Source organism: Lepisosteus platostomus, chromosome 14 (assembly GCF_059453375.1).
Source record: "Lepisosteus platostomus isolate fLepPlt1 chromosome 14, fLepPlt1.hap1, whole genome shotgun sequence".
In the NCBI taxonomy this organism is placed as follows: Eukaryota; Metazoa; Chordata; class Actinopteri; order Semionotiformes; family Lepisosteidae; genus Lepisosteus; species Lepisosteus platostomus.
Window position 1 is genome coordinate 40,095,141 of NC_142624.1, and position 18,903 is coordinate 40,114,043.

The 18,903-nt window shown below is 36.8% G+C and overlaps 1 protein-coding gene across 2 annotated transcripts in view; it reads right to left on the minus strand.

Annotated features, from left to right (window-relative positions):
- Positions 1 to 18,903, minus strand: part of arhgap15 (Rho GTPase activating protein 15) — a 193,125-nt gene that overhangs the window by 34,844 nt on the left and 139,378 nt on the right. For both annotated transcript variants that reach the window (XM_088606279.1, XM_088606280.1), the window contains exon 12: positions 13,825 to 13,959. In XM_088606279.1, the coding sequence (XP_088462405.1) occupies positions 13,825 to 13,959 (135 nt within the window). The remainder of the gene's footprint in view (positions 1 to 13,824; positions 13,960 to 18,903) is intronic.

Below are 18,903 nucleotides of genomic sequence, written 5' to 3' on the forward strand. Positions count from 1 at the left end.
CTGCTTTTAGTTAATGAAAAACAAAGTCTTGGAGGATCTAAGTTGTAATTTATTAAACATGAAAAGCTCCTTGATGAAATATAGAAATGAGATATATTTTGCATTTCAAAGATTTAAGCTGACAACTTACTTGCATGCAAATGAGGGTGAGATTTGTAAAAATATTTGAAGCAAAATTATTTCTGAATACACTTATTACAATAATGTGGCATGCAGATAAGAGGAACACACGGCATTAAAAGGCATTCATTTCTCCAAAGTGCTGAAATTAGTTTCTTTCTGCCATTGTGTATTAACACTCCTCTTCGGAAGCACTGCATATTAAAGAAATACACAGAATTAGTAATAAATTTGTTAATTACAAATTTAAGAAGCGGTACTGTGTTGTTTTCCCAATATGTTTTTTTCTTAATTCAAAAGCAGAATTGCTAATGCATTATTAAATCATTTATGTGCAAACATTTGAAGCTAAAAAAATTCAGAAGTTTGTCACTTTCATGGGATGTTTATTAGCCAGTGAAGCCGGGCATGTTATACAATATATATATTATCATTTTTTGCTCATCAAATACCCATTTGCTGAATGCAAATTTCTCTGGTCTGAGTGCTTTTCACTTCAATTTAAATGAGTAATAGGATTGACTTGATTAAAATCTGTTTAAGGTTGCTACGGGTAACAATGCGGAGAGGTCAATACAAAAATAACAGGTCACAGAATTAAGCTTTAAACCTATTTTTTAATGTAATGACAAATATTTGTTAAAATAGGTTTGAACAGGAGTGTTTGGTGGTAAAACATAAAACTAGTTTTAACTGTTCTTATGAGTACTATCACTCAAGTTACGGAGAAATGGTATATTACCTTAGACATTTCTGAAAGACTAATGCTAAACTTCCATTTACCAGAAAGAATATATTAAAATATGTGGTAGAATTTGATAAAAATATATATCTCTCTCTCTGTTTGCTGCACTTTATAAGCAATTTACATGCATTTCACTCAGTTTCTTTTAACACATATAAATCAGGATTTTTTTTTACAGATACATCCCTTAGTGTTGCCTTCATTTATCAGATGCTTTTTTAACTAACCAAAAATTCAGCCAAGATAAGGCAGCATTGGATAGTAAAATTTATACTAAAATATCTGACAGAAGGAAACAGCTTACTTAAATTCGTTTAAAATGTAATCAGTAGCTACCAATGAGAAATGAGAATATACTGTTTTGCAGAGACTCCTGGTTAGGAAAACAATAGAGAAGTTAAAACAGTCGAGACTATTCCTCAGCAGCCGTCTTCCTTTTCATTTAGCAGCCGAAGGGTCTGACTGCAACTGCGCTGTCTCAGTGGGCTGTCTTCTGACACAGCTCCCCTGATCGCTAAAGTCGTGAAATCAAGGAACAGGCACAAACCCTTTCTCGGATGATCTCTTTATCATCAGTGACACGATACAGACCAGGTTAGACTTTTAAACCATTCCACATGATTCTTTATGATTTTCCAGAATTTGATTACCCAATTAAAAGGGTACTTAATCTTTGGTAATAATGATGTATGATAAAAACATGAACATATCGACTGATTGAATTGCTTTTTTCCCAACGCTTTCCCAGCCCTGAGATGGCCAGTCTTGGGTCAGACCAGCCAGCTCACTATATTTCGGGTCCTCTGTACCTCTCCTGTCTTCCTGTGAGGGAAATGGTTTCATCTGAGGGCAGACACAGGGATACGCTGTTGCTTGTTGAAGTAGGATTTACTTTTTCCACCACCATTTCTCCATGGGTCACACATTCCAAAGATAATAATTAAACATAAAAATCTGCAGCTCTTAAAAGTGTGATTTACTAAAACTTCAAAAAACCTTTGCAAATAAATCATGTGATTCCATAAACAACACAGTAAATGGTATTTCAAAGAACTGCAAAATTTAAAATAATGCTCTAAAATTATTCTAAATTATAAACACAATTTACAATTAACTGCTATTCAAACCTTTTTTCAAATCTAATAATGACTCAAAGTTAATGATGACCATAACAAAAGGCAGAGAAGAGAACATTAGCTTAATATAAGCAAATTTCATATAAACTACCAGAGATGATCTCAATTCAAGTGACAGAAATTTTAAGCTGTTTGGAATTTGTACAATACAAAGTTAAATAAGCATTATCTATGCTATTACACAATGATGTGCCCAGACACATACCAGAAAAAAGACATCTAAAGTCCCATCCTGAAGTTTCATACATAAATTCTTTCAAGTTTGCATGAAAACATTATATTGTTTTTAGTAAAATATCTACTTAAATATGGAACTCAATGCAATCCATTTTGTTTATCGAGTATTTTAACCCATGCAATATAAATTTTGATTTCAAATTTGAATTAATCATTATACATTCATTTTTTTCCACAACGTAGATTAATTCTTTTCTATAACTAACATGAAATTTGGCCTAACCTTTACCCTTACAATTGCAAACTACCCTCAGTGCAATATAGTTCCCGGTCTGCTTGATTTACATTGCTGTGGCTGAATATTTTGAAGTGAATACCATTTACAAAGTAATTAGTTTTATGCAAACTAGAAGCAAAGATGAAAGAAAAATCTTTATAAATTATGAATCATGTTATAACTTATCTGGGTGCTTATCGTCACTTGTGATGAGTTAACGTACCTTCCTTAATTGGAGATGCAGGCTGGTAGTTCTCAGGGCAAGAGATTGTCTGCATCTGCCTCCTCAGGTAGTAAAAGGGCTCAGACTGGCTTTTTAATAGCAATGGCCTTTGCATGTTGGTGATTTAACCACTGAAGTATTATGGCTATAACAGCCTCGTGCACAGATTCAATTCCTTTAATAAATGGAGCACATCAAACCTACACATTCAGAGGTACAAAATACTTACCTAATGCTAGACTAGAATGGTAATGCTGGTTTTCAGAAAATTGGGAATAAAAAGGCTAAGTCTTTCACTGCGTAAACTCCTTGTGCTTAACAGCAAACTCTTCCAACCTTTGCTCGTTGAAACACTTGCAGCCTGCTGCCCCTGGCTCTCTGTGAGAATGTTAGTTAGCAATACTCATAAAAACTCAATTCATCAACATGAGCATAATTTGCTCTGAACAGAAAGCTCACAAAAGGGTGAGCTTGTCAGCAAGACAGGTGGCTTGAGATCTCTCTCTGATACTGAACGATATGAATAATAGATTCTGGTAAATGTATGCCAGGACCCGGGCTGTAAACACAGCTGCTTCCCTTCCCTTCCAAAATAACAGCTTGGCAGGACGAGAACCAGAGATCCAGCTCCACCTGAGGACTGGAGACTATTAACTAATCGAATGCAGAGCCGAAACGGGAAAGAAAAAAGGCAGAGGTGGCAGTTTGTAACTGTGGAACTTTACAGAACAGCACAGGAGCACAAAGTAGAGTACGCAAGGTTATGGAAAGCTGGACAATCACAGCATGGTATCTATAAGCCCAGGCTGTGATTTGTTTCCATATTAAATAAGAGCAGGTTGTAAATTAAGTATGGAACGAGAGTTTAAAACGAAATTGTGCCAAACAAACAAAAACAATTATTTTAATTGTTCTACTCTATAAAAAAGTGTATTTGCCTTAATCCTTCACTTCACACCAAAAGTTTGCCCTTACCTTTTTATATTCTTTTATATTCATTTGATAACCACCAGTAAAATATCAGCATAAAGTGATATTAAAGAATATTTTATATTTTAAATGGTCCAGTATAGTGCTGATTACTACTGTATGCTTAGCTGAAGCTAAAAAAATAATTTTGAAGTTTTATACACGAGTTTAGGAGAAGCCTTGGTAATTTAAACAATACCTCATTTTAATTTAAAAATATATAATTTTCACTATTTAGTTAAAATAATATTTTAGCACTTTGCTCACTATTATACCCATAACCCATAAATACACTAAAGTGTCCAGGGGAGTTATTTTAATTTTGAAAGAATTTAGGATCCACATCTACAATTATAAATAGGTCATACACTAACTCATCTGAGGAGCAAGATATTTCATATTTCAGAAAAGTCAGAACTGGGTGAAACAGTATCTCATCTCTTTCTGGCACACAAATCACAAATTACAAATATTTGCAACACAGAACAATAACTGTAACTGTAACACAAAAGACAAATACATGAACACAGATTTTGATTTCTACCTTAGCAGCATGGAGCTCTAAATAGTCATACAAACGCAAAGCTTACACAATCATACATGCAAACCTAACACAGAACTCTGAAAACATACTGTATTTCTAGGTGGTTGTTGTATTTTTCTAACTGGGAATGCCACACACCAGGCCACACTCATTTTTTGAGTGGAACAATAAATACCCTGATTACCCTTCATATTGGATCCAATTTACAATGCTGATGTCATCTTTTAGCGCCAACCTGCTAAGGAAGCTTTCTAGTTCCATTGTTGGCTGTTTCTTTCTGCTCGCGATGACTCCCAAGCTGGAGTTTAGGAAGATTTTGCCCAGCAGAAGGTAATTAATTCTTCAATTAAAATGTTGTTAAACATTTTTAATGAGTAATGGGCACTTGGGAATTGGGTATAAAAGTATCTTTAACCAGGGAAAGAAAACATGGAGGTTTCACAGTTAGCCTCCGAAAATCTGCCTAATGACCCAGTTTTTAAATACTTCACGAGAAATGAAAAAAAAAAACTAGGCATTTCTGTTGACGCAGAAGCAATGACTCCTCCATCTCAGGTGATTATTAGATTACCTTCCGATATTATATTTCTTTTATTCCAAATTAGGGCAAGAGTTCTCTCACAATATCTCACAATATACCCCTGTACTCATCACAGGGCAAATGAATGTATTCCCAATTTGACAGATTTAATTAATTGTGAAAAAAGATCAGTTGCAGAGAGTAAAATTTTATATTAAATTACAATCCGGATGCTCATTCGCAATCAGAGATTCCATCTTCTTACTATAATTAAAGTTGCATGTGCTACCAAACAACCTCAGTTCCTAGCATAATAATTTAGAGTTGCCTCATGGTCTAGCCCTAAATAGGGCTTATGACTTTTTAAAGAGCTCTGTGAATACACCCAAAGTGCAGTGCATTAGAGCAAGTTCATTCTATAGATCACTCCTCTCTGGTAATGTTTCAGAGTGATCGTGCAACTGTAGTTCATTATAGAAAGCGCACTCCATGGGTTCCTGGCATTACTGTCTCAATTAGTGACTTGTAAATGTGTTGCTTGCTTAATCACCCAAAAACTGGCCCCTAGGACCTTCACTAATGCAACCCCATTAAAAGGGCCATCAAAACAAAAGATCTGCTTCTAATGACAATAATCTTTCACTGCTGTCACTAAAAAGCCAAACTTGTGTCTTAAATGAGGAATGATGGATGACTGTGGGCAGCAATGTCAAAAAGCTTTATTACTCATGATAAATGCAAGTGGGGTTCACAGCTTAGCTAGTTGCCATCCAAGGGCTTGTCCAGAATTGTGCAGGACCACACTGATCTTAACCTAATTCTTTCCAAATCAAGTGTTCATTCATGCCAGTGATGCCAGAAGGAAAAGGAAGGAAAAAGGAGCATGCATTTATACAAACATATTAATTAACACAATTAATCCCTGTTTTCTGTCACCCCTCGAGGCAGTCATCACTCGCCTCCATACTCACTCTGATGGGAGGGGCACAACTATAATAGCCATAGCAATAAAAGTATATGGTGATGGTCTCAGAACAAAAGTGTATCATATACAGTCAAAAGCTAAGACCCAGCTGAGATCCATGCCCCTTCCCTTAAGCAATCGCTAACTCGAGCCTAAAAGAGTGTCGGTCATGGCAGTAGGAATTAAGGTACAGAAACTGGCTGTGCAGAAGCCAGGCAGCTAACAATTCCTGGGCCTTAGCAAAAAAAGAATTTGTCAGAGGTAAAGAATACTAAAATAGATAAACCCAGAACATCATATTCTTATTAATTATATATGGGAAAAATGCAATCCCCAAATGGCATGCTAAATTTAAAAAAGCCTCACTAGAATTCTCATATGAACAAGCTTACAGGGATACAATACATTGATTTGATACTTAAGGAATATGTTCATGAAAGGGCCTCCACTGGGTCTGCAACTTTGCTGCATAGTCAAGTGCCTTCAATGACAGGTAATAAAGCAAGCCTTTTAATTGCAATAAAACTAATGCAGACTTTATTCCATTAGGCATAAATAATTTGGCCACTTGGGTATGTGCATTCCAAATTACTTATTCTTTTTGTATTCTAAATTACCTATTCTTTGTGATGTTTCTTTTACTGATTAGCAGCTATGCAGCTAGCCATTATTTTTTCCAGGTCTTTGTATTAATGTATGTTATTTCTGCATAACTTACTGACTGCGCTGGGGAAGAACACAAGGAGAAAAACAGTATATACAAAGTATTCAGTGGAATGCTTGCTGAAGTTGACATCAGTCATTGGCTCTTCCTTTGTCATTCCTCTGATATTTCCTATTGACAATGAACCAAGCCAGACTTTTTTCACTTTTAACTCTACGGATGATTTATTCTTAACTACAAATCTGTGAGACTTGAAATCTTGAAATAATAAACTTAAAAGCAAATGGCAACATAAAAAACACTAGATGTTTAGATTTAAATAGCTGACTTATACCATGAATGATCTCAAGCCTGTCAAATTTTAGAAACAATACAGTTAAACATGGGTTAACTCCCAACAATGTCTTACAACTGAGGCATGTGCCAGTGGCATTCTGGCCATGTGGTTACAGTTTCACTACAGTCAGATTAGCAGGGACTGAGGGTGACGGTTTCTATTAGAGCCCCTGTGATTTTGTTATATTGACTACTTAATTTTTGGCTTTTGTGTTTAACTCCCCCAAATCTGAAAATGTACATCTCAGATGGAAAATAACTACAGAATATTATTTCTGCTTGTATACTTTGTTGAAATGAGTGCTTCTGCTTTAATGAATAAATGCTGAACTGTTAACTTTTTAGTAAAACTGTGCACTACTGTAGGAAAACAGTGCTGTGGTTTTATCTGTGGACAATTTACCTAGAATATTTAAACACATGCCACTGCTATAAAATACCCACACATGGTAGTTTGAGAGCACTGTCGCCTTATAAATTAAACAGGAGCTAACTTCCCCGGCTTGGAAAGAAAGGAAAATGGTGCAGGTGAAGCCTGACTTATTTATTATAAGCCATGACTTACAGTACTAAATGCATTTTTGGAAATTAATCCCCATATCCAGGGGTGCTTGTTTGGTAGGAAATCTTCTTTGGCCTTGGGGTGGCGCAGTGGTGCAGTGATGAGCACTGCAGCCTCGCAGCGCTGCGGCCCCGGGTCGAATTCCTGAGGTGGAGTTTGTACTGTATGTTCTACTGTACCTTTGTGCACGTGCATATCTTCTCTGTGCTCTGCTTTCCTCTCACACTCCAAAGACATACTGATAGGCTAGCTGGATTCGGGGCAACCTGGGCCTGGAGTGAGTGTTTGCTTGTCTGTGTGTCCGCCCCATGATGGACTGGTGTCCCGTCCCGGGTGTGTCCTGGTTTTCTCCTATTGCTTTCTGGGACAGGATCAGACCACTACGCAACCATGTATTGGATAAAACAGTTAAAATGGATGGATGGATATCTTTGACTTTCTGTATACGTATATTTGATAATAGTGAAAGAATTCCACCCTGAACCTATACACTGTTGAATGATTTAGAATTCGGATATGAAAATAAAATCAGATCAGAAGAATCTTTACTTCAAATTTAGAATGTTTCCGATTTTTCTTTACAAACAGCTTCAAGATAAGAAAGAAGAAGAAGAGAAAAAAATGTTTTGGCAAAAAAGACTGAAACATAACTTGACATTCCTAAACAATAAACAATAGCTTTCATCTTGGAAAATGCCTGCTAACACGAGTTTGGAGTCATTTGAAATTAAAAATATATTGTAACATTATTTGCATTTTTGATACAAAATGTGTGCAGTGCACTTTCTAAATCACAGCCTTGGTTTTGAAAACATGGTATCCATCCCAAAATTAGACATTTTGTGGCACTGGTCTTTAGCTCATCAGATGGTCTATATTGATGTAGAAATGAAAATGGGACAACGGCTTTTTCCCTGCAGACTGCTCACTGCTGCTCATTCACAGAAACTTATCTGGAACCTGAGAGAGTATACAGATGGTACCCGCATGATTCCAGAGCTTGCTAACCAAACTGAAGTCTTAAATAGAATATTTTATTAATGAGTCATAAGATATCTGTGTCAATCACACTAACTCTATACATGTTACCGTCCATTTAAAATGCATCAAAAAGAATGGTGAAGAAGGGCTCTTTCAGCAACGACCTGGGCCTGCAGTTCAGGTCCAGGCTGTGCCCCCCCCAGGCTGTGGGGAATGCCCACTGTAAAGATCGCAAAGGCGGCAAGTCACTGAGGACCACCGTGAATGCCGGGGCTGAGGGCGAGGACGCTAGGGCACTTGCATGGGGGGCCAGAATCAGGAACTCCTCCACTTGCAGTCGAAAGCCCTGAGATCCGATGTTTCTCTTGCACACAGGAAGCGCTCATGAAGCATTTGAAATGTCATGTCGTCGCTATAGTGGAAAGCGAGCTTTAATGTGTTTCCGACAAGCAGGACGAAGAAGTTGGGGGTGGAAACAGGTTTTTGGGGGGGAAGGGGTAAATATTGGTGTATTTAACTGCATGCTTGGAAAGAAAATAAAATTAATAAGAATTGGTTCAGATTCGGCACAAGTGATATATTAATAAATGACAAAAAAGTTTTATCGTGTGTCTACTGTAATTTGGTTCTGGTTCTGAGAAAACATACTGTAAGAGCTTGGTTATGAGCAGATGAGAGGTGAGGGCTGTTCATTTTAAACAGGAGCAGTAAGAGTGTAAGAGCAGTGCTCTAGTGTCAATACAAATAAACTGTATTCTGATAGGAAAGGAGGATGGACAAGAGATTAACACACACATGAATGTGTGTAAACTAAATGGCGTATCAGATATGGACACTAAAGAAAGTTACATTGCACATTATTTTGATTTGTTTTTGCATGAGGTAGATTCTTTAGTATGAGGGTATTTATGACTGAGAAAGCAAATATTCTGTAAGCCAGTTAATCAAGAATATTGTGAAAATTATTTTTTGAATAAATAAAAGTGAAAAGGATCACATCACCAGACACTGGCCCCACCAATAACGATCTCTTCAAGCTGGAAATCCATTGAGCTAAAACAAAATACAGCCATCTATAAGGGCTACAAGTGCAAGTCTGAAACCAGCTTCTAAAACAATGCTGGCTGTCAACTGTCAATGGAGTCAGCAGAACAATGGCAATGTACAGTATGTGTGCTATGGCTAACCAGACTTGTGTCTGCAGAAAAGCCATATAATTGGATGTCCCTGTTTCAGAAATCCATGGTATTACTAAGATGTTTAAATTGTAATTGGATGAGATTTAAGGGAGAAATGAAAAGACAATGAGCCCTGTCAAACCCATCCATTCAGAAAGTCACTTGTCCTGGAGGAGTCTGTGGTAAACAGTGAGCAAGGCAGCACCGGGAACACATGACTGCTCTTCCCCTTGGATGGGACACCGGTCTGCTGCCGGGAGAGAAAGGGACAGTCCAGACTAGCCAATCAAGCCTAGCCAGCATGTCAGTGGGGGGTGAGAGCAAACTGGAGCAGCCAGACAAACCCCACGGGGGAGAATATGCAAACAGCCAGGGACTGAACGCAGGAAGAGTGAGCTGTGCGGCCACTGTGCTGACCACCACACCTCTGTGCCCCTTACTTGTCAAAGCACAAATGTCAAACCTTTCCAATCCGGAATACTTCGCGAGAAAATGTGCGCGTGGTCCTTTCAAGATCTTCTTTCAGAACACAAACACACATCAGCCGTGCTTTCTTAATGTGACAACATGCAAAAAGTTAAAAAGAATTCCTACCCATAGTAAAAGTAGCCTTATCATCACTTAATTAGCACATACATAAATTAGTATTGCTCGTTTTTCATCTTAAGTAAAAGAGAAATGGCACACCATGTGATACTGCTGCTTTTAAAGATAAATTACATCCCCTGTAGGTATAACAAAGCAATGAATGTGGTTTTGTAACTCATCACTTTAAACTGTCTGGCTGAATTTAGCAACATTAGAAACTGTGTATGAACCCACACCTAATCAAAGCTTTTTGTGTCTTATATGAGATTCACTGTACTAATGAATAAATAAACAAAAATAGACCTGATTGCCATTTGAACAAATGTTTCTAGGAAACTTGAGGATTGTCTGTCTTCATGCAATGAAGGTCAAATAGTTTTAAAGTGCTGTACCAAAATTCCCACCATAGAACTTCAAAACATATCAACCCCAAAAACCACAGAGCTGGCTTAAGCCTTTGACAAGATACAGTACCTTTTTACCATCTTGAGGTGATAGAAATATATCCTTTATTTACAGTTTAAATAGATAATGTAATATAATCTAGAAAATTTAGCAAAAAAATTTAAAAATCAAACAAAATGTTAAGATACAGTATATAGTGAAAGTGTAGAATATTTAAAAAACTGGATGTTAAAATTGTATAAGGCACTAAGGCCTCGTTTAGAATACTATGTGCAATTTTGGTCAACATGTTATAGATATTGCATTTCTGGATTCCAGATGGATCCAGATACATTCCAGAGTTTAAGGCAACATCCTACATTGACTAGCTGAAGGAATTGAAACATTTTTGCCTTGAACAGACTAGTAGGGCACCTGATACAAATCCACAAAGGCACAAAAAAGTCAAACCAGTGTATTTCTTCAGAATAAAAAGTAAAACATGAACCGGGGGCACCAGCAACAACTACTAAGACTGGAAGTACATTTAAAACCAAGAACAGGAAGCACTCCATTACCCAAAGGGTTATGGAGGTATGGAACAAGTTACACAGTCGTGTTTTAGAAGCTGATACCCTGACATGTTTCATGAAATTCCTTGATGAGATCCTAGGATTAATTACTAACCTAAAAATGGGCTAGATGGTCTGAATGGCCTTCTCTCGTTCTCAAGTTTCTGACAAGAAGGGAGTGACAGCAGCTGTAGTGTCTACCATCATATCAAACACGCTATGAGTAGCAGGGATGTGTCTGTGCCCACCCAGATTAATCTATTGTAGGTATCGGTTCATGCTGCAGGAGAAGGGCAGTTTAAACACAGCCAGTCCTTTCAACCACAGGGCAAGTTGTCAATTGGGCAGATGTTTATGGTTATTTAAAAGTGTTTCTGCGGTTTTAGAAATTTAGCACATTCTGCATTCACACTCTGACCTTAACGTTGAAATTCAGGAAATGTAAATACAATTTATATATTTAATAGAAATGCAGTTCATGATTTAGCTGTGTTCCCCATTCTTGGGACTGATTTTTAGTTTTGTTTATTTCTATTACTATTGGGACAGGACATAATGTTAAATGGACTAAAACTCAGCTGCATGCCCTTTTTATATTTGTATTATACAGTATAATAATAATATCATATATTCCATTTTATTATATGCACCCATTAGGTGAAAAAGTGAGAAATTACTCCGTCAGGTGGAAATTAAGTAGGAGGTCAGACTGTGCAAGCCCAGAGTGGAATTTAGCCTTGACACCAGGGTTATTGTAATGATCAAGTAATTAGTAATCTAATTACAGCACAGTGTCTCCATACTGTGCCATTTGTTTTAGAAATTCAGAACCAGGTAGAAAACTCCTATCTCCTCGTCCACCAACTTCACTTACACAGCAAGTTGCTTTTCTCCCATCCCAGGACTCATGTGGCTCAGTCTTACCCAGCTTCTGAGATCTGACAAGATCTGGCTACAAGGTAGTAATGCTGCTGTCAGACTAGACTTCTGTAACTGCTAATTTAAAATGCATTGAGTTCAAAAAGCAAATGTCCTAGCATTACTTGTGTGGCTAAATACACTAAACCACACTGTAAAAGTTTTGGACTGAAAAGTACTTGTGATTATGCGATCTATGATGGAAAACACTGTCTGTGGCACAGTGTATCTTCGAAAAGAAAATCAGACAAAATATGAGCTGAAGGCTGGAAAGTTGGAATGCTAACTTGGTTAAAAAAAGTTCATATTTTTTAAGCTTATATTGCAGACGGTGATTTGAAATTATACTGTACAAATAAATTACTGTCATAATTTCCAAACTGCGCAAACATAGTAAACATGGCGTGCTTCAGAATGCTGATTTATAGATGCTGTTCAGAGAGCTAATTGCAACACACAACTATCAATCACTGTCTTTGAAGGGATTTTCAACATATTCAGTAAACAAATCAAGAACCTCTTTTCAGAAAATAATGTTTCTCCGCATTTGTAATCGTAATTCCTAAATTGTGTAGTGTACCTCTTAGTCTAAATCCCCAAATAAATCAATGCAAGCAGTTTCACAGTATTCAATTTATGTATTGAAGTTTGAGTTTGTGGAGATAAGGGGGTGTAAAAACAAATCCTTAAAAATGAGACTAAAATGTTGAGTGATCTATAATTTTTTACTTAAGGTGCAGTAAAATTAAGATAATGGGAATTTCTGAAAATTATCTACAGTGTATCTGAAATATTTTATCTTGATTAGACATGGTGTGAATGTGCGATTATTATCTATGAAAAATGTACTCTGCATTCTTAGAACAGATAAAATATTCTATTATAGCCCAACTTATCTTGTGTAAAAAGTGCATGTAACATCTACTTCATATAGGAAAGTAATTGGCATTTGTTCTCTCACACTGTCAATGAATAGTATGCCTCCTAATGGACTTTATGTGAAGCAGCAAGGCTTTTAAGGTGGAAAACAGTGACGAGCTTAAAGCAGTTATAAAGCAGAGATCAAATGCTTTTTTAAAACTTGTCTAAAAGCTATATTTTAAAAAAATCCCTTACAAAATACATGCTAAACAACAAATAATCTAAATAATATAATTTGAAATATTTTAAAATACTCACATCTAAAGAATAATGTGTATAATATTATGAAATTATATAGCTTTATCATGTAAATTCAAAGACAAAAATTAAAAGTAAAATTACAGTGACATTTCCTTTTACAGAGTATTTCCTTGTTATATGTATGTCAAAATGTATGAAATTGCATTCACGACAAACACTTTTCAGAAAGTATGATTATAATTATTAGTATAAGAGCAGTGGAAGTAGCAGTAAGTGCTATAGCAGTGGCAGTAAAGTAGCAGTAGTTGTAGAAATAGCATTACTGTATCCTGCTCCTTATCTTGCAATAAATCACTACACACCGAATTAGCAGATACAGTACCAACAACAATAACCCAACGGGATCTGTAGCCTTATAAGCCAGTAGGCCGCAAGTCAGAAGAGTGATGGATGGGCTGTGGAATATAACATCTGCTCAGCACCACTGCAGCCTGTCTGTCTGTGCTGGGTCTGCTCGTCACAGCTGGGGGACCAGTGGTCAGGGAGTTCACGTGCCGCGACAGTTACCACATGCTCCAGCAGAATAACGCCATTAAAGAAAATGCACAAGGCTACAGCACAACCACCTGCAGCAGGGCCTGAAAAAATCCACACCTTATTCAGTTCGAAACCACTGCCCTTTTGCTTCACAAGAAACCCTTCTAAATACATTCCTACAGTCTGCAGGCTTGCGCTTCACAGAATAAATGGTGGAGACAGAGGCCTGTGTCCTTCCCTCACTGTTGCCTCCTTTCTAGGCTGCCTCAGAAGGAAAGCTGCTGGAATGAAAAGGAGGCATACTTACTTATTGCCTCCACAAACGGCTCAAAGAAGCGGTATGGGAACAGAGGCTCTGGCAGCTCTCGGAAAAACATCTTGAGCGCTCCGGTGACAACGTGGATGTCCTCCCACTGGCTGTCGTCCAAATTCAGCTTCTCTTCTGGGAAAACACGAGGAGAAATGGAACAACTGGTTTTAATGAAACAATTACAAGACACTAATTATTATGTTAATGTTTGCCTACTATCATCAGCAACCGTTAACAGCCTTCTGCACCTAGAGGTTTAGCGCAGTGTGTTTTTTTTCAGGAAGGGGAACATTTTTCAATAGAATGCCATCTGTAGGAATGTGCCTAACTAAATATAAAAGAGACACAAAGAGCTCCTGCCATTGACATAGGATGTCAGGTACATTAATTCCCATAATGCACCAGTAAAGAAATTATCGTCAGGGCAGAAAGTGATTCAAAGCTATTAGTTTTAGAGGCTAAGGGGGGTGGTGCGAGGCACAGCCGGCTCAAGAGACAGGCCTTGAGGCCTTGCAGAGCCAACATGAGGCATATGCTAAACATGGCTATTGAAAATGAGCTATTACTTTACACATGTTATCCTTGCATGTACGGGAAATAATGGATAATTATGGCTTTTTGTTAGATTGTAGTGACAAACACTTATACAAGACACAAAAACGAGAAAAAATAAACTTCATTGAATAAAAGCATGAGATTAACTAAAAGATTCAAACACTGGTTTAATCTGAAATGCTTCAAATGTTTTTATATACGTTGCTTTGCTGTAAGGAGAGACATGTGAATGAAACACATGTTATCAAAGACATCAAACATGACAAAATTCATCTAGGACTCATGACAGCAGACAGAGGTCTTTTCCATACTAGAACAAACTGTTCACCTGTGAGTCATTCTACAGTTGAGACGCTTTAGTAATATTTTTTTATATTTTCTTTTACCACCATATTTCATAACTGAAGTAAATAATGCAGTTCTGTGCTTCAGAGCACAATCATCTGATGTGCAGCTACTCCACCAGTAGTGCACATTGCTTTGCTCTGATAGCGTAGGCTTTGTGTGCAGGCAGAAGAACAGGCCACACTGGGGACAGCAATCAACCATTTCAGTAAAACAGTGTTTGAACTATTATGTGTTTCTCTCCCAAGAAAGCTTTTGCAATGCTGCTATATTAGACAGACCCCTGTTGGTGTGCATAGGTTTTGCAAAACAAGTGTTCAAATTTTTGGGAAGATAAGACACAAAGTGGGCACAAGTACCCTATTTGGACAAAAGGCGAACTATTTTTTGAAGGTTAAAATGTTCATTAAAAAATAAGCATTTTAATACATGTGATGGATGTAATAGGAAATGGAATGTCTTCTTTTTATCTTACATTTCTTAAGACCCAAAGAAAACAATGAAACTAATTCATTTTAAAATATGACCACAATTTCTAAGATAGTAATACAGAAAACAGTTATTAAGTCATAAATAAGTGTGCTAAATAGGGTTTAAATGTGCATTTTACTGACTGGAAATCAACAAGTTATTGACAGACAAAATATTCAGATTTTTTTTGTTTTTAAGGATTGTTCATAAAAAACTGTTCTGTTTAGGCGTCTTAGAAACAAGGTATTGCTAGGTAAATTTAAATGTGGTACTGAGGAGATTGTTTACATTCCCAGATATTAAAATGCATGAGCATTCCCATAAAGAAAGTCCCAAAGGGTCAACAGGGGTTTTTCATATCTGACAGAGAAAGAAGAATCTTTTTAAAATACTGTATACTGTATGTATGGTGATTTGCATCTTTTCTGAAGTATGGAATTTCTTTGTTTATTACCATCTTAGATTTTAGATGAGACTACTATCACATTCAACCCAGGTTTCTTCAGTTTGCTCTTGTTTAATGTTGTTATCTCAAGCTTCTTTCAACTGCATTAATGGCTACCCTACTTTAGAGCACAACATATTAGAAACTAGAAACTGGTTTCACATAAGGGAGATTGGAGTTTGGCTGGAGGAAGATTTGATATTTGAATAAACTTGCCTTTACAGTTTGTCATTAACATTTCCTTTGGTTTGAAATGATTTGCTTCAAATTTCTGCTAAACATTTTCAAAGAAGTGACGACATATATTCATGATGTTACAAAACGTATCATTTTTTAAAAAGATAATATTTCAAAAGCAAAAGCATGACCTATTTAGTCACATCTGTCCTAAAAAATTAAATCCGAATGACACTGCCCACAGCTTTCTAGACAGTACTTTTCTGTAAAGGACATGAAACTTGTTGGTCATGTGAAGATGATATCATCAGTTTCATTGCTTTCTCCAAAGGCAGCATCATTTCTGCATTTTCAACATCAACTGCAGTAATTCACATCATAAGACATTCCCTTAATCCAATAATATATCCTTAACTTTAAAATAGCCCCCCAGTTTGTAAAACTGAGATGGTAAGATCCACACATACAACATGCTATGCCTCCAGATTTTTTATAATCAGGAAGTAAAAGGAATTCCAAAGGGGAAAAAAGTACACACAGTAGAGAAAGGCATCTTTCACTGAAAACTGTGCTATGGTTGTTCCTTTTTTCTTTGTTCCTTTGAAAACGCTGTCCTGAGTTAATCTCTCAAAAAAATGTTACAAGTAATGGAAATAAAATGGCATTCTGGAAAGAATTTTATTTGTCTGCATCAAAATGCTTCAGTCAGTTTGACTGAAAATACTTTACGAATATCCCTTAATTTCATTACATGGTATTTATGTGGACTGACTTCATCCTAAAGAGCCAGCTTTGAACACGCAGCACCAAACAGGGGCCCAACGCAGCACTGCTGTCGTTTTCAAAGAAAGAGCGGTTTTCACACCAGTGAAGTCTGTCAAATATTTTGATATGTCCTGCTCACCATGACACTGCTCCTCCTGTGTTTCCCCTTTACAAACAATTGAGTTTCTTCTTGATCAAATCACTTTCCTCCCAGCCTCCTACCAAACTTTTCATAATGGCCCATCACTGTCTACAGCTGGTATCCTTCCCATGCTAATCCTTCCTGATGCGGCTTTCAAAGCAAAGATGCAGCTACACCATTACTGTGGGCATCAGGTTCCCATACTACAGAACAGCAAGACACTGGCTTGCATCTAGCATCTATCACTGATAACCTAGACAACTCCTAAAACTAACTCGCCTCTGAAATCCATGGCCTGTAAAACTGTCACAGGAGACATGACAAGATCATCATCTTCATGTGAATGCAAACCACACCAAGCACATCTGATTCAAGCCTGATCATGTTTTCAGCGAGTCAGAAAAAGCCTTTAGTGAACTGTGATAGTTGATATACTGATGCATGTACTTCTCAGATTCTGTCACAATTAATTCTGATGTACTGAGATTAAGTTCTGGACTGTATACTGCAGGAATAGGAGACATTCCAGGACACTACACGGTGCTTCCCTTGTACATACCGTATGTGTATGTACTGGATGTGTGGACAATGTTCTACACCATTGGTCCATAAAAGTGTCGCCTTTACAGTAAACTTATAAAATATTGCTTAAAATGTTATTGTGTGCAGGTGGTCTGTGCAGACAGTTCATTTTACTTATGTATTTAAGATAGATTGTTATTATTTCAACTGTAAAAGTTTTGATAAAAAATTGAATCTTCATTTGTAAAACGCAAAGAATTATCTGTACTACTACTCAAGTATTACAATTTCCATTTCCTTGATACCTGAACATGCAGAACTAAAACTGCAATAAAAACATTAAAGAGTTCACTGGACAACGAAAAGTAAATTTTGAACAACTGAAATTACATTTCCTTTCATCACAGTTTCACTAGAGATTAGAGCTAAATACTGTAGCTTGAAATTTTTTTTCTAAAGAAAATGCAAAGGTATGATTTAGCTCACATTACACATATTTCCAGCACTTCTGTGCATTATCAAGGCCCTAGAATATGAGTATATAACTTTATTATTTATATAACAGTTATTATATGATTAAATTAATATTTAAAGAAAATGCCAATATTTTCTTGAATATTTTTTAGAGCTAAATATTAGGGAAGTAAAATAGATGAAAGCAAGGAGATTTGTCTCACTGCTTCAGCCCTGCTCCATGATACAATGAGCAACCAGCCGTTCAATTAGTTTGCGATCTAAGACTGATACTTGACAGGTCCTACTAATTGTTAATCCAGCGATAACTGTTGCTTCGTATAATTAATCATATTCAACTCCCAAACAAAGGCCCAGTTGGGCAACCTGCCGTTTTGGAATGCTCATTGAGCACAGTTCCCCTGAAAAAAGTAGTTATAACCTCATTTCAATAAACATTTTCAATATACACTGCTAATCTTTGAGTTCAAAATGCATTTAATCTTCATTTAGCCTATCTACCTTGATGGTTTAAAAATTAGATTGCATAACTTGTCCCCATTTTTACTGCATGAATAATAGAAATCCCATGGCTGAGGTCTCTCATGTTAATTTAGCATTCCATGAAATTCAGAGAAGCAGGTCCAGGGTCAAGTATCATTCATCATTAGATAGAGTGGCATTTTCTCCACTTCATAAAGCAGCTGGTGGAATAGAAAGAGAAAAAGGTATTCTTTGAAAGAACAGAGAACAGAGCACAATTCAGACTCTCAGAGGAGAGGGAGAAAGAATTAAAAACAAGGTGCCACTATGTCAGAATTGTAATGCGTGCAAATTCAGTGATGTCATTCCCTCCTGACCTCAGAAGTCACAAGCCTGCCGCATTCTTGAAGCTGTAACACTGGAACAAGGCAGCCCCGCCTTTCGGAGAAATGAATTACTTAGCCATGACCCATAAGTGAATTTTTGTGCTCTTAAATTATGATTTATATCTGGCTTCTATCCTCTCTTTCAGGGTTTCACTTGCTAACAAGAACATCTCTTGTTCGTTTGGAAAGACCTTCAGGCTAGAATCACTCATAAAGGCCAAATTAGATAATTTCGGAAAGTAGACATGGTCCCGAGATTTTCAAACAAAAGCTAGTTCTGGATTGCCCTTCAGTGACGCTTTTGGTTTGGTATTTACTTTTAATTTCTTGGA